Source organism: Gymnoscopelus braueri, assembly GCF_963280865.1.
Source record: "Gymnoscopelus braueri genome assembly, chromosome: 24".
In the NCBI taxonomy this organism is placed as follows: Eukaryota; Metazoa; Chordata; class Actinopteri; order Myctophiformes; family Myctophidae; genus Gymnoscopelus; species Gymnoscopelus braueri.
This window is the reverse complement of record NC_137626.1, coordinates 1,341,698-1,359,365: the sequence shown is the minus strand read 5'-3', so window position 1 is coordinate 1,359,365 and position 17,668 is coordinate 1,341,698. Positions and strand designations below refer to the sequence as shown.

The 17,668-nt window shown below is 41.2% G+C and overlaps 1 protein-coding gene across 1 annotated transcript; it reads right to left on the bottom strand.

Moving 5' to 3' along the window:
* Positions 1–9,214: 9,214 nt before the first annotated feature.
* Positions 9,215–16,535, bottom strand: LOC308080217 (coagulation factor VII-like; the record flags this gene model as incomplete). Its single annotated transcript, XM_080421993.1, has 4 exons — positions 9,215–10,523; positions 10,799–11,101; positions 12,542–12,680; positions 16,491–16,535. 4 exons carry the CDS (start codon positions 16,533–16,535, stop codon positions 10,069–10,071), a joined length of 942 nt encoding a protein of 313 aa, XP_080278119.1. The 3' UTR covers positions 9,215–10,068.
* Between the last annotated feature and the right edge of the window lie 1,133 nt (positions 16,536–17,668).

Below are 17,668 nucleotides of genomic sequence, written 5' to 3'. Positions count from 1 at the left end.
ACATTTACATAATAAGCAAAGCAATTTTTGTTGTATGTCATTGACATTATTAGTATTATAGCTGACTTATTTGTTATTTTTTTGACCACTGTTTTATGTTTTTTTATTCAGGCACTTTGAAGTTTCATATTGATTGTTGTTTTGGTTTTTTGAGATATTTTGTATTAGTTATTGGAGTTGACTTTTGTATTAGTGGAGCTTTGAGCCCTGAACCTTTGGTTTATAAACCTCTGATTCATCTATTGAGCCACGCTGGCATAGGAGATGTAATCGGGAATGTAATAGTTAACTCACCTTTTACAATTTAGATGGAAAGTGAAAAATGCTCTTAGGGAGCTTTGAACCCAGAACCTTTGGATTATAATCCCCTGATTTATCATTTGAGCCATGCTAGCATGGAAGAAGCAATCGGGAATGTAATACTTAACTCATCTTTCACAATTTAGATGGAAAGTGAAAAATGCTCTTTGGGATCTTTGAACCTAGAACCTTTGGATTATAAACCCCTGATTCACCTATTGAGCCACACAGTCATAGGAGGTGCAATCGGGAATGTAATAGTTAACTCACCTTACACAATTTAGATGGAAAGTGAATAGGGAGCTTTGAACCCAGAACCTTTGGATTATAAACCCCTGATTCACCTATTGAGCCACACAGTCATAGGAGATGCAATCGGGAATGTAATAGTTAACTCACCTTTCACAATTTAGATGGAAAGTGAAAAATGCTCTTTGGGAGCTTTGAACCCAGAACCTTTGGATTATACGCCCTGATTCACCTATTGAGCCACGCAGACACCATAGGAGATGAAATTGGGAATGTAATAGTTAACTCACCTTTCACAATTTTAGCATGGAATTGCTAGCAGGGAAGATGGAATTGAGAATGTAATAATTAACTAAGAATGTGATACTTAACCCACCTTTTTGAGTTTAGCTGGAGAGTGAAAAAGTTCTTCAGGAGTTTTGAACCCTTAACCAACGGTTTATAAATCACTGATTTATCTCACATGCTAGCTGGCATGGAAGATGCAGTAGGGAATGTATTACTTCACCCACCTTTGAGCATTTAGAGGGAGAGTGATTTTTTTTCTTCTGGAGTTTTGACCCTTAAACGTTCTGTTTATAAACCCCTGATTTATCATTTAAGCCATGCTAGCATGGAAGAAGCAACCGAGAATGTAATATTTATCCCACCTTTTAGAATTTAGATAGAGTGATGATAATGTTCTTCATGAGGTTTGATCCCTGAACCTTTTATTTATAAATCCCTGAATGAATAATACCTCGAGCCACACTAACATGGAAAACTCACGTAAGAATGCAATACTTAACCAACCTCTTCGATTTTAGATTGAGAGTGAAAAATCATATTAAGGCGTTTCAAAGCCTAAACCTTCAGCTTATAAATCCCTGGTATATCTCCTGAGCCACACTGATATGGAAGATGCAACTCTATTTAATGACTATAAGATATGACAATAACGGATTTGTATTTTGATGACATTAAACATCCCTCTGTTTGCTCTCAATGAAAGAGTAAATCTGGGTGCGGAGAAAAATGTTCCAACAGATCTGTTTTTTAACAATAACTGTTGTGTTTTCTTGTTGTGTTCCTTGTTTCTTAGTTATACTTGGTGTTTTACAATACAGTTGTGCTCTTTACATATTTTAGAAATACTAGCCCATACCCGGTCGACCCAAGACACCACCCAAGACAGACAGACAGAGGTTACTCCAATTATATAGTAGGATATCTTCTTAGTTCAGGTTTTAATTTACACTTGTGTACTTTTTGTTTTGTAGTGATGTCTGAGTGTTTCCTGCTACCTGTCTTGTCTCACCCTGTCATTTGCAAATGTTGTTCACCTGTGTCTTGTTTAGCCCTAGCCAATCGTGTGTTGATTGTCCATACATATGCACCTGTGTCTCCAATGTGTTGCTGTTTGCCCTTCACTGCCAGTCTGTTTGTTGTATGTAGTTGTCTGTGAGTATCTTAATGTTTGATCTAGTCTCCTTGATTCGGTGTATGTAGGCCATCTTCTTGTGCTTTTACAAGTGAAGCTTGCAAGTGCCTTCCTAGTCCTTCTCGTGCTCCTTGTGTTCCCTGGTTTTTGTCATAATAAAAAAAAGAAAACTCCTTGTATCTGAACTAGTCTGCCTTGGTCTTTCTGTCCTGCACTCCCTCCTGACTCGCATAGTGACAGCAGTCTTCATTACTTTTGGAGTCTCTCATTCTCCCCTCGGCTTGTTTGTCTTTTGGTTTGAATCCAACTCCTTACTTCTAAGACATTTAAATTTCAATGAGCCCCATATCTCTTGAGAGTGTACAAATGGACCATTAGGGGTCCATTTGGTTCCATTTTGTACACTCTCGGGAGTTACAGAAATGTAAGGGGACATTTAGAACCCCCTCAAGAAACCATGAGGGTCCCCTGGACCCCACTTTGAAAACCACTGCTTTACACACATCCACTACAGATTCTGCAGACTAACTCACTCATAAACAATTAGTTAATTAGCCTTTGTCTTTATATTCATCAATTCTGTGTTTAAGTGTATTGCTCTTATTTAGTTTGAACATCCCTCTGTTTGCTCTCCAACCATCCTTTGCATTTTTTTTTCAACAGATGGTGTTTAACAATAACCTAAAACTCAAAAAAAGTTCTGTCATGATGAACCCTGATCATCAGTGAATCTAGTAGATTCAGTCATTCTGTCAGGGGGAGAGGTGTTTGCTGTAGACTTTCAACTTTTGACCTGCCACCTCTCCCTTAAACTTCAAATATTACCTCCAGTTTCTAATTAGTGTGAAAAGCCTGGTGGCGCAAGAGAAAAGTAGAGGCCTCGCAGGTGGAAGGTTGGGGGTTTGAATCTTGGTCCTGGTAAATCTCTATCTTTGCTCTTTTTAAGGCGAGGAGCGTGGAATCAGCCCGCCTCCCTCTTCACGCCCTCTTTTAGCTCCGGTAGGAGGGGGAGGAGCATGGGTAAAGCCCACCTCCAGTGGGAGGAGCTTAATACATTTACATAATAAGCAAAGCAATTTTTGTTGTATGTCATTGACATTATTAGTATTATAGCTGACTTATTTGTTATTTTTTTGACCACTGTTTTATGTTTTTTTATTCAGGCACTTTGAAGTTTCATATTGATTGTTGTTTTGGTTTTTTGAGATATTTTGTATTAGTTATTGGAGTTGACTTTTGTATTAGTGGAGCTTTGAGCCCTGAACCTTTGGTTTATAAACCTCTGATTCATCTATTGAGCCACGCTGGCATAGGAGATGTAATCGGGAATGTAATAGTTAACTCACCTTTTACAATTTAGATGGAAAGTGAAAAATGCTCTTAGGGAGCTTTGAACCCAGAACCTTTGGATTATAATCCCCTGATTTATCATTTGAGCCATGCTAGCATGGAAGAAGCAATCGGGAATGTAATACTTAACTCATCTTTCACAATTTAGATGGAAAGTGAAAAATGCTCTTTGGGATCTTTGAACCTAGAACCTTTGGATTATAAACCCCTGATTCACCTATTGAGCCACACAGTCATAGGAGGTGCAATCGGGAATGTAATAGTTAACTCACCTTACACAATTTAGATGGAAAGTGAATAGGGAGCTTTGAACCCAGAACCTTTGGATTATAAACCCCTGATTCACCTATTGAGCCACACAGTCATAGGAGATGCAATCGGGAATGTAATAGTTAACTCACCTTTCACAATTTAGATGGAAAGTGAAAAATGCTCTTTGGGAGCTTTGAACCCAGAACCTTTGGATTATACGCCCTGATTCACCTATTGAGCCACGCAGACACCATAGGAGATGAAATTGGGAATGTAATAGTTAACTCACCTTTCACAATTTTAGCATGGAATTGCTAGCAGGGAAGATGGAATTGAGAATGTAATAATTAACTAAGAATGTGATACTTAACCCACCTTTTTGAGTTTAGCTGGAGAGTGAAAAAGTTCTTCAGGAGTTTTGAACCCTTAACCAACGGTTTATAAATCACTGATTTATCTCACATGCTAGCTGGCATGGAAGATGCAGTAGGGAATGTATTACTTCACCCACCTTTGAGCATTTAGAGGGAGAGTGATTTTTTTTCTTCTGGAGTTTTGACCCTTAAACGTTCTGTTTATAAACCCCTGATTTATCATTTAAGCCATGCTAGCATGGAAGAAGCAACCGAGAATGTAATATTTATCCCACCTTTTAGAATTTAGATAGAGTGATGATAATGTTCTTCATGAGGTTTGATCCCTGAACCTTTTATTTATAAATCCCTGAATGAATAATACCTCGAGCCACACTAACATGGAAAACTCACGTAAGAATGCAATACTTAACCAACCTCTTCGATTTTAGATTGAGAGTGAAAAATCATATTAAGGCGTTTCAAAGCCTAAACCTTCAGCTTATAAATCCCTGGTATATCTCCTGAGCCACACTGATATGGAAGATGCAACTCTATTTAATGACTATAAGATATGACAATAACGGATTTGTATTTTGATGACATTAAACATCCCTCTGTTTGCTCTCAATGAAAGAGTAAATCTGGGTGCGGAGAAAAATGTTCCAACAGATCTGTTTTTTAACAATAACTGTTGTGTTTTCTTGTTGTGTTCCTTGTTTCTTAGTTATACTTGGTGTTTTACAATACAGTTGTGCTCTTTACATATTTTAGAAATACTAGCCCATACCCGGTCGACCCAAGACACCACCCAAGACAGACAGTCAGAGGTTACTCCAATTATATAGTAGGATATCTTCTTAGTTCAGGTTTTAATTTACACTTGTGTACTTTTTGTTTTGTAGTGATGTCTGAGTGTTTCCTGTTTGCTGCTACCTGTCTTGTCTCACCCTGTCATTTGCAAATGTTGTTCACCTGTGTCTTGTTTAGCCCTAGCCAATCGTGTGTTGATTGTCCATACATATGCACCTGTGTCTCCAATGTGTTGCTGTTTGCCCTTCACTGCCAGTCTGTTTGTTGTATGTAGTTGTCTGTGAGTATCTTAATGTTTGATCTAGTCTCCTTGATTCGGTGTATGTAGGCCATCTTCTTGTGCTTTTACAAGTGAAGCTTGCAAGTGCCTTCCTAGTCCTTCTCGTGCTCCTTGTGTTCCCTGGTTTTTGTCATAATAAAAAAAAGAAAACTCCTTGTATCTGAACTAGTCTGCCTTGGTCTTTCTGTCCTGCACTCCCTCCTGACTCGCATAGTGACAGCAGTCTTCATTACTTTTGGAGTCTCTCATTCTCCCCTCGGCTTGTTTGTCTTTTGGTTTGAATCCATCATCCAACTCCTTACTTCTAAGACATTTAAATTTCAATGAGCCCCATATCTCTTGAGAGTGTACAAATGGACCATTAGGGGTCCATTTGGTTCCATTTTGTACACTCTCGGGAGTTACAGAAATGTAAGGGGACATTTAGAACCCCCTCAAGAAACCATGAGGGTCCCCTGGACCCCACTTTGAAAACCACTGCTTTACACACATCCACTACAGATTCTGCAGACTAACTCACTCATAAACAATTAGTTAATTAGCCTTTGTCTTTATATTCATCAATTCTGTGTTTAAGTGTATTGCTCTTATTTAGTTTGAACTCTGAGCCAGGTTCACACATTAAAACTGATAGTTTTGGTCTTCTGAAATTGATAAATGACTTTAAGATATGACAATAAGGAATATGTGTTTTGATAACATTAAACATCCCTCTGTTTGCTCTCCAACCATCCTTTGCATTTTTTTTTCAACAGATGGTGTTTAACAATAACCTAAAACTCAAAAAAAGTTCTGTCATAATGAACCCTGATCATCAGTGAATCTAGTAGATTCAGTCATTCTGTCAGGGGGAGAGGTGTTTGCTGTAGACTTTCAACTTTTGACCTGCCACCTCTCCCTTAAACTTCAAATATTACCTCCAGTTTCTGATTAGTGTGAAAAGCCTGGTGGCGCAAGAGAAAAGGAGAGGCCTCGCAGGTGGAAGGTTGGGGGTTTGAATCTTGGTCCTGGTAAATCTCTATCTTTGCTCTTTTTAAGGCGAGGAGCGTGGAATCAGCCCGCCTCCCTCTTCACGCCCTCTTTTAGCTCCGGTAGGAGGGGGAGGAGCATGGGTAAAGCCCACCTCTAGTGGGAGGAGCTTAATACATTTACATAATAAGCAAAGCAATTTTTGTTGTATGTCATTGACATTATTAGTATTATAGCTGACTTATTTGTTATTTTTTTTACCACTGTTTTATGTTTTTTTATTCAGGCACATGAAGTTTCATATTGATTGTTGTTTTGGTTTTTTGAGATATTTTGTATTAGTTGTTGGAGTTGACTTTTGTATTAGTGGAGCTTTGAACCCTGAACCTTTGGTTTATAAACCTCTGATTCATCTATTGAGCCACGCTGGCATAGGAGATGTAATCGGGAATGTAATAGTTAACTCACCTTTTACAATTTAGATGGAAAGTGAAAAATGCTCTTTGGGAGCTTTGAACCCAGAACCTTTGGATTATAATCCCCTGATTTATCATTTGAGCCATGCTAGCATGGAAGAAGCAATCGGGAATGTAATACTTAACTCACCTTTCACAACTTAGATGGAAAGTGAAAAATGCTCTTTGGGAGCTTTGAACCTAGAACCTTTGGATTATAAACCCCTGATTCACCTATTGAGCCACACAGACATAGGACATTCAATCGGGAGTGTAATAGTTAACTCACCTTTTACAATTTAGATAGAAAGTGAAAAATGCTCGTAGGGAGCTTTGAATCCAGACCGTTTGGATTATAAACCCCTGATTTATCATTTGAGCCATGCTAGCATGGAAGAAGCAATCGGGAATGTAATAGTTAACTCACCTTTCACAATTTAGATGGAAAGTGAAAAATGCTCTTTGGGAGCTTCGAACCCATAACCTTTGGATGATAAACCCCTGATTCACCTATTGAGCCACACAGACATAGGAGATGCAAATGGGAATGTAATACTTAACTCACCTTTCACAATTTAGATAGAAAGTGAAAAATGTTCTGTGGGAGTTTTAAACCCAGAATATTCAGATTATGAACCCCTGATTTATCATTTGAGCCATCCTGGCATGGCAGAAGCAACTGAGAATTTAATAATTAACTGAGAACTTAACCCACCTTTTAGAATTTAGATGGAGAGCGAAAAAGTTCTTTAGGAGTTTTGAACCGTTAACTTGCGTGGTATCCAGTGAAACATTAGATAAAGATAAAAGCCCCAGGTAAAAGTTGGAAAGATGTCCTTGCTGGTTTGAACAGTGACTCTGCTGTCCTGACATCAGTGGGAAGTTCATTCCACCACTGTGGGGCCGGAACAGAAAAAAGTCGTGACCGAGTCAACCAGTCGCCCCGAGGCGGCAGACCGAAGTGGTCGGGCAGGGGTGTAAGCATCGACCATAGCCCGGAGGTAAGAAGGAGCTGATCCTTTCGCTGCCCTATAGGCTAGCACCAGGGTTTTAAACTGGATGCGAGCCGCTACGGGGAGCCAGTGTAGAGAACAGTGTAGAGAACATGTACAAGAGCCAGGTAAAATGTCAGCAAATATCCTCCCTGGTTTTGAACCCAGAACCTTCTGTCGGTAAGTCCCATATCTTAACCACTACACCACTGTGTTTCATACTGAGCCTGTTATTTTGCGTGGTCTTCACTGAAACATTAGGTAGGTAACATAAGAGCCAGGTAAAACTTGGAAAAATGTCCTTGCTCGGTTGGAACTAAGAACCTTCTGCTCATGAGGCCTGTATCTTACCAACTGCACCACCATGATTGATGCTTAGTTTATTTTCTTGCGCTCTCTTCAGTTAAATATTCTGTCTCTATGTGTGTAATAAACTTGTGGCGTGATACTGCCTCGTGTCCGTCTTGTTCTGCGACTCAGCTGAAACCACGCTCAGTTAGAGGGAGACTCATAAGGACCACATGGTTGGTCAACTGAATTCACCCATGAAGGTCAGGGGTCATCAATATGTCCGTACATGGACAAATGTGTCGGTGGCAAAGACTTGGTCTTGTCCGTGGCTGATTTACACACCATTATAATGTTCTTATTTTGATCACAAGACCCAATTACTGAATGTCTCCAGGTTTTCTTCAGCAGAATATGTATGACTCTGATTTACTATGACACTATATATGACACATTAGGAGTCCTACTAGTGGCTCTCAAATGTTTTATTTGCAAGGACCACCATAACTCTGAGAGTGTACATTTGTACACTCTCAGAGTTACAGACCTGTTATAAGGTCATTCAGGGCTAGCTATGTGTTTCTGGTAATATTGTTGTCCACTCATGTTGTATGTCTGTGGGAAAAATGTAATGTTGACCAACATGTCACCACAACATGGTGACCCCTGATGAAGTGCATTTTAGCAGTGGTGGACAAACTCAAGTATAAATTACAAAGTACATTTTGTTTTTAATATCCATGCATTGCGGTCATGAAATTCAGAACAATGTAAAAGAAAAATGTTCCAAAAATAGTGAAAATAGCCGGTCTATGAGTTCACAACGCGATGAGCTGGGAGCTTGTAGATCGGCTATTTTCTGCTATTTTTCTGAGATTTTCTAATATCTCCCCTTACTAATCCATATTACAATAAAAACAACTAAAAGACTCAAATAAACTCTTTCAAAAAAAGTAAAAACAAAACTAAAAGCTCTTGGGAGGAACTTTTTAGAAACATATTTTTTACATGAACTACTTGAGCCCTACAGTAGCATGAATATTCTGGGGGAACATTCACTGGAAACGATCATAATTCTATAGAATATAATTGTCATTTTTGGCGAAGAGGTTTGGTGTAGAGGAACAAAAACAAGTCTATAACAACATAAAAAACTAACATTAATGTACACAACACTGATGATAGTCCCGTCAAACAAGTCTATGCAACTATCTATGAAATGAATGGGGAAAAGTTTAATATGAATACATTTAATATTATGTACTGCTTAATCTATCTCTCTGATAAGGGGTTCTTGGCCTGAAAAAAGCAATAAAGACCCCTGGTTTAAGGGTTCCCAAACCCCCCAAATAATCATCTTTGAAGTGGGGACCCCCCAAATAATCATATTTGAAGTGGACCCCCCAAATAATCATATTTGAAGTGGACCCCCCAAATAATCATATTTGAAGTGGGGACCCCCCAAATAATCATATCTGAAGTGGGGACCCCCCAAATAATCATATTTGAAGTGGGGACCCCCCAAATAATCATATTTGAAGTGGGGACCCCTCAAATAATCATCTTTGAAGTGGGGACCCCCCAAATAATCATATTTGAAGTGGGGACCCCCCAAATAATCATATTTGAAGTGGGGACCCCCCAAATAATCATATTTGAAGTGGGGACCCCCCACCCTGACAAACACTTGGAATTGTAGGCATTACGTTTAGTTTGACTCGGTTCCACAGATAAATATTGTGAAAATAGCCGATCTACAAGCTCACATTGTGAGCTTGTAGATCGGCTATTTTCACAATGTTTGCCTCTTTCTTGAGTAATATTTGACAATTTGGCCAATTTGGTATTAAATAAGGTGTTAAAAGTCATCAGATGATAACTTTATAAATGTGCAGATACCCTGTATACACTTATACTGTATGTTGGGTTGTTTACTGTTGAGAGAGAAAACAATGTTGCACATTAAAGCTCATCATCTGTAGCCTGGCATCCAGACTGCTTCACTACGTTCGGCGGATTCTCTTTTCTCACTTTGCTACACAGCCTGGAAAACCTCCAATCTCCTCGCACAAACGGGAGAAAACGGCTTCTGATTGGTCTGTATGGGGGGGGGGGGGGGGGACCAGGGCTGTCCAATGTAAGACTCGAGTCACTTCCTGACTTGCCTACGTAATTGAAATACGAGTCAAATAGGACCCTGGTGGCCAGACTGTGTAGCGAAAAGAATCAGCCGAACGTAGCGAAGCAGTCTGGATCCCAGGCTAAATCATCTGGGGACCCCCCCCAAAAAAATAATTTGGGGACCCCCTCTAGGGGGGTTCCAACCCCCAGTTTGGGAAGCCCTGCTCTAGCGTTCAGCGGGGTACTGGTTCTGCTGTTCCGTCATGTCGGCCTCCTCCACCAGCTCCAGCCTCTGTCTGATCCAGGCCAGGTAGCGAGACAGTTTGGTGAACACCGGGACTTCCTGTCCTGAACGTCCACCGTGTCCGCCTGCACCGCAGCCACCAGGGGGCGCCGCCGCCGCCGGAGGAGCAGACAGCAGCAGTCCCGTCAGAAACACGGTCCCCTGCTCCTCCGTAGCCATGGGCGTCCCGGGGGGGAACAGCAGGCCGCACGGCGGCTCGCTCTGGCCCGACGTGGCTTCCGCCGCGCTCGACACGTTCTTCGCCGTCGCGTTGGCGCCGCCATCTTGTCTCTCGGTTCCGTCCCGGACGTTGGGAAACCGCTCGACGTTCTGCGGGGCCTGCGGTCCGTGGCTCCGCCCACCGTCTGGTCTTCCGGGTCCCATGTCGTTATAGTTCACTACGGTAACGAAAACATGACAATTACAATAGGAAAAGAAAAAAAGGTTTATCAACCTGTTTTTGAGACAGTGCCTCCTATCCCATATCCCTGTCACACTGTGAGAGGAGTCTTAGACAGTGCCTCCTATCCCATATCCCTGTCACACTGTGAGAGGAGTCTTAAACAGTGCCCCCTATCCCATATCCCTGTCACACTGTGAGAGGAGTCTTAGTGACAGGGCCTCACGGCCCTGTGACAGTCCTGACTGAGTCTGGGTCAGAAGGAGAACTCACCTAGACCAGTCCGCCTCATGCAGAACATCTTGTTGGTGATTGGATGAGAGACGTTGGGCTGAGCGCGGCATTGGCTCAGCGGCATGTACGTCAGGCGCTCCGGACTCTGCCCGGTAAGCCCCGCCCTCCCGGGACGCATCAGCACGTTCTCGCTGAAGTCCTTGGTGGGCAGGCAGAGGGGGAAGAGGGCGTGGCCTAACACCAACGGCCTGGCCAATTCGAGGAGGACCAGGTCGTCGTCATGGCGACCCTGTCGGTTGCGGCTGTGGACGTAGAAGGCGCGCACTGCCGTCACCTCATTGGCTGAGAGAGAAACGGAGACGGTGTGTTAGTTTGATCTGATTGGCTGAAGAGAAACTGAGACAGTGCAGTGCAATGTCGGTATCGGTGGATTTGACCAATGGAAATAGTCTGTAATCGGATAACGGACAAAATTCCATTATCGTGCATCCCTAGCAGTTAGATAGAACTAACCAGAGTGGATGCAGAGGTTGGATGGGTTGGATGTACAATTTACAATTTAGGCATTTAGCAGACTCTCTTAATCCAGCGATTTACAGCAAGCAAGATAAACACGAGGTAAAACATCAAATGCATAAAGATAGTCAGATAGGATCATAGGTAAACCAATAACCTATCATCAGTCTAACAGTAGAATATCGGAAAATCAATAATCTGTACATTGAAACTATACACACTATAGGATACCAGATCTACAAATGAACCTGGCTGTCTACATAACACGCTATCTAAATGACATTTTAGCCTTTGCATAAGCCTGCAAGGTCGTCACGGCTAGGGCAAGTTCTACGATAAGTGCTACGGGCTAATAGTCCATGAGCCAGACAAGATTTCATTATCGAAAGAGTGGGCAAAACCATACCTATATTAAATTGTATATAGGGTCAATATAAGTAAATAAATATATGATAACCTTTCCACAGGAGCAGCTTTTTCATATTTATCACACATTTTGTTATTTTCCCCATACGTACATGACTGGTGAAAAAATGAAAACATTTAAAAAATAGTTATCATAAACTTTCCCAGTTGATTACTTACATGAAGACAATGATTTATCATATTACAAGTTTTCTGAAATTGTATATTTAAATACGCAAATGAGGCATTAGGAAAATATGCCCGAATTTGCATAACTTTCCAGAATCAACATTGGAACATTGGACAAAGCCAGAGTCAACATTCTTATTTCATATGTTAAGATGTTCAAGTCAAAGGTTTTTAACGAGGGAATATTCAATATCTGGCTCAATTTTGGGGCTCTGGCTCATGGACTAAATGCCTAATTTGCATATTTATTTATACAATTTCAGAAAACTTGTAATACAATAAATCATTGTCTTCATGTAAATAATCAACTGGGGAAGTTTCATTATGATAACTTTTTTTTAATGTTTTTAATTTTTTCACCTGTCATGTACGTATGGGGAAAATAACAAAATGTGTGATAAATATGAAAAAGCTGCTCCTGTGGAAAGCTTATCTTATATTTATTTACCTATATTGACCCTGTAAACAATTTAATATAGGTATGGTTTTGCCCACTCTTACGATAATCATTGCTCAATTTTGGGGCTCTGGCTCATGGACTATAAAGCACAGTCTGAAGAGGTGAGTCTTCAGATTATGGCAGAAGATTAGGAGTGAGTCTACAGTTCTAACTGCAACTGCTGGATGGGTTGGATGTAGACGTTGGATGGGTGCAGGTGTGACAGAACTAACCAGATTGGACGTAGAGGTTGGATGGGTTAAGGGGCGGTCCCTTCCCCAGGAACAGACACTGGGCGGAGCTTAGGACAGAACGCCTGCCAAGCACCACCCCTCCACATAGCTCCTCCCCTCTGCTGTCCATCAGGGAAACCTAGCAACACAAAACAAAGAACATTAAAGGTGCAGTAAGTGATGGTTGTTATTTTATTTTATTATTTTAGTGTATTTAACGTTAGATAGCTCTATATTGTGATAGTAATCATTACTATAGAGTGTTTGTTCAGTAACAGTGTTAAATAGCTCTATATTGTGATAGTAATCATTACTATAGCGTGTTTGTTCAGTAACATTGTTAAATATCTCTATATTGTGATAGTAATCATTACTATAGAGTGTTTGTTCAGTAACAGTGTTAAATAGATCTATATTGTGATAGTAATCATTACTATAGAGTGTTTGTTCAGTAACAGTGTTAAATATCTCTATATTGTGATAGTAATCATTACTATAGAGTGTTTGTTCAGTAACAGTGTTAAATAGCTCTATATTGTGATAGTAATCATTACTATAGAGTGTTTGTTCAGTAACAGTGTTAAATAGCTCTATATTGTGATAGTAATCATTACTATAGAGTGTTTGTTCAGTAACAGTGTTAAACAGACAATTGGACTCGAGTCATAGTGACTCGACTCGAGTCGCATATTTGACGACTTGCGACTCGACTCGGACTTTGAATGTAAAGACTTGCGACTCGACTCGGACTTGGAAGGTAAAAGACCAACGAGACTTGAGACTCGACTCCGACTTGCTAGCCAATGACTCCCGACTCGACTCGACTCGAGACAAGATGACTCGTGACTTGTTTGTTTTTTTCCCTGTGAATGATCTGTGTGTGTACTGTGCAAACGCCACCGTCACCCTCAGCGGGGTTATTTTGATTCTATGACGGCTGCCGTCCAGTTATCATCAGTGCCAGTGTTGCCAGATTTTCTGTGAGCAAAAACAAGCAACCAGGTCTAGGAAAACCAGCCCAAAAGAAGCGAGTCAAGCGACTATGGGCCACATGAGCACTCTAACATATACATCAGCTATTTGAAAATAGCAGATCTACAAGCTCACAACGCGTCGCGATGCGACGCGTTGTGAGCAGCTTGTAGATCGGCTATTTTCAAATAAAATCTTTCGGTGAAATTATAATAAGCAGATCTGGCAACCCTGATCAGTGCGTGCAGAACAGCTGGGGCACTGCGCCACAGCAGCAGGAAAAACAACAATGGCAACAGCAACAGAAGTCCCCAAAGTTATTCAATTTGCCAAGCCAGGAGGAGAAGGAGAGGTGGTGCTGCTCACTGTGCTCAGTACTCACTTTAAATCTAATAATAAATCAACAACAGTAGCATCAGCCAGCGAGATATACGTACATGTAAACATGAAAGTCACTCACCACTGTCGAATCAGGATCACACCGATCATGATGTACTGTAGTGAAGTCAACTGACTGTATACTTTATCCATGGTAACAGCAATAAAGTCTCTCTCTGCGTAATCCATCACTTTCTCACGTCGACACTTTTCCATTTGTCCGCAGGTTTAATAACTTTAACTTCACTAAATCACTCCCACCAAACTTGAATTCCTTCCTTCTTTTTTTCCACCATAAGTTTAAGTTTCTCTCTGCTATATATATAAACTTAAAGAGATGCCTTTATTCCACTGTGTTGTAGCCTCTTTTTCTTTTTCTTTTTTTTACCAAGGACCCCTTTGCAAAACAACAAACACACGTGTAGGTCCTACAGGGTTGCCAGATCTGCTTATCATTTCCCTGCAAGATTTTATTTGAGAATAGCAGATCTACAAGCTCACAACGCGTCGCATTCTACAAGCTCACAACGTGTCGCAATGCGACGCGTTGTGAGCTTGTAGATCTACTAGTATTTTCAAATAGCTGATGTACATGTTAAAGTGCTCATGTGGCCCATAGTCGCTTCTTTTGGGCTGGTTTTTGGCTGGTTTTCCTAGACCTGGTTGCTTGTTTCTCTCACAGAATCTGGCAACTGTAGTAGATGGCTAAACTGTGCCTGATGGAAAATGACATAATATTAAAATACTACAAAACAAACACAGACACGTCAGGATTATAGGCCTAATAGGCCTATAGATAAATGCCATTAATGTATTTCCTTTCCTGCATCATTTCACCCACAGTTTATCCAATATTCATTCATAATTATAGTTATAGCAAAAGTAATGCCCTTGAAGTTTGTTGTTTGTTACCTTTGACTTTGTTTAATGTTTACATGAGCACTTTGTTCACTTGCTCTAACTTTGTTTACAAAACAATACACTTGAAAACTACTCAGAAAGGCAGTGCCAGTTTGAGCCAAAATGTTAAAAAGTAAACAATTTTGTATCAAACATGCCATTTCTTTAGTGTAATTTAGCCTTTCTCTAGTTCTAACTAAATGATCAGACATGTAATGTTGTAATGGATAAATGAACAGCTTTATGGTGGTTTAATTCTTGACTTTAAGATACGGTTTCTCTCTTCAAGATATAAACCTGAGTGATTTGTGGGTGGGCTGGGGAACAATCGTCAATCGTAGTGAGGGACTTGACACAACCTTGTGACTTGACTTGTGACTCGGCTTGACTTGCCCACAACAGAAAGACTTGGGACTCGACTTGGACTTGGGACCAAATGACTTGGGACTCGACTTGGGACTCGGACCTGAGGGTTGGATTGACTTGGGACTCGACTTGGATTTGGGACCAAATGACTTGGGACTCGACTTGGACTTGGGACCAAACGACTTGGGACTCGACTTGGACTTGGGACCAAACGACTTGGGACTCGACTTGGACTTGGGACCAAACGACTTGGGACTCGACTTGGACTTGGGACCAAATGACTTGGGACTCGACTTGGACTCGGACCGGAGCGACTTGAACAATTGTCTGGTGTTAAATAGATCTATATTGTGATAGTAATCATTACTATAGAGTGTTTGTTCAGTCAAAGGGTCTCCTCCATGTCTCTCCAGCTCTTTAGCAAACTGAAAAACTAGTTTTATGTCGGGATACCAATGTATTCCAATCAGGAGAGAGAACTCACACAGGACACAGGATAAACAAGTGATAACACAAACACAAAAAGATAAATAAATAGCAGACAGCATTGGAACTGGAGTTCTCTCTCCTGATTGAACATTTAAAACAATATAAATTGATGTGTGAATGGATTATTTTAGGGCCCACTAGTAAGAGTCACTGGACAACACTACACCACCTGAACCAGTAGTGTGTGCAGATGTTGTGTACCTGCCATGGACAGTGTCTATGTGGACAGTTGTACACACTGTTGTCCTGCCCTTCTGGTTTAGACTGAGACACTCTGCCACAAGGATGCTTCACTGCGCGCACGTACCCACACACACACACACACACGCACGCACGCACGCACGCACGCACGCACGCACACGCACGCACGCACGCACGCACGCACGCACGCACGCACGCACACACACACACACACACACGCACACGCACACGCACACGCACACGCACACACACACACACAAATGGGAGGGAAAAACATGTTAAAGAGAGATTGGAAACAATAACATTATCAGCTGTATATCTATCTAAACTCCTCAAACAGACAGCAGTGTTATAGCAGTGATTAACACTTCAGATGGCCATACTGAACATTGCTCATTGCTTATCAGCGCAACATAGGACTAGGTTTTCAGGACGAAAATCTAATAAATACAAAACCAATTGAAGGGCAGAAATGATCAACCGAAATAAAGTTTCCGAACGTTTTTGGAGGAGTCTGTCTGTCTGTCTGTCTGTCGGTCGTTCTGTCTGTCTGTCTGTCTGTCTGTCTGTCTGTCTGTCGTTCTGTCGTTCTGTCGTTCTGTCGTTCTGTCGTTCTGTCGTTCTGTCTGTCTGTCTGTGGTACCTTGTGGTGAACAGGACCGTAGGTCTTCATGCAGTGTGTATCCATGTGAACAGGAACAGGTGAAGGTGTCGTACATCATGGTGCAGAACTGTTCACACGCTGTAGGTCCTTCTGTAGGACACTGTGTGAACTCTACACACACACACACACACACACACACACACACACACACACACACACACACACACACACACACACACACACACACACACACACACACACACACACACACACACACACACACACACACACACACCATTTAGTAGACGCTCTTCATCCAGAGCAACGTACATACAGAGAGACAGTGTAGTGCCTCAGTAAACTAGGATCACAATATAATAATAAAATAATCACATATAATATAAATAATAATACATGCAGGTCTGCATGATGCATACAAACCAAGGGGCCAGCTTCTGAGTTGTAAATTGAGGCTATATAGGAAGTGACAGTTCATATGAATGGCCTGTAGTTTCTCTGTTCGCTGAAGTCAGAAATAATTCAAGCGGATGGGTTTTTGCCGAACTTTAGACTTGATTTTATTACCTTAATAAACATAGTCATACATACTATATGCTTCCAGTTTAAAGTCTTCTTTCAATCATCATGATGTGTGTTTTGGTAAATTATGATCCCATTTATTTTAAAAATTACAATAAAGTAAGGTATGCTGTAGGAGGGGCGTGGCTACCTTGTGATGATTTGATTGACAAGCTACGCAACCAATAGCATGTATTCCCCACCTCCGCTCTGGTCGCAACCAATAGCATTCATTTCCGTGTTCCAAATATAGAAAGTTGGAGTTGAAATTGCTAAAAAATAGGCTTCATTTACGGTAGGTATAGAGTCTTAGAGTCTATGGGCGTGACTTTGTCCATCCTTTTGACTGTCTATGACACAAACACATGACACTCTACCAACAGGTGAGCCATGTGTTGCTTCAGCACTGAGCTGTGCATAGAAACAGACCAGACATAGAACAAGTGTCTCACGTTTACGCTGCAGCACAAATTAAAGCAAGGCCTAATATATCTAGAGGTGTCACACTCAGTGCCAGCTTAACGGAAGGGCTTTAGGTGCTGAAGCACAGGGCACCAACCTGGGGGGGGGGGGGGGGGGGGGGGCACCAAACAGCGTGGAGAAAGTGAAAGAAGACAGAACTATCGCCGAAAAGCGGC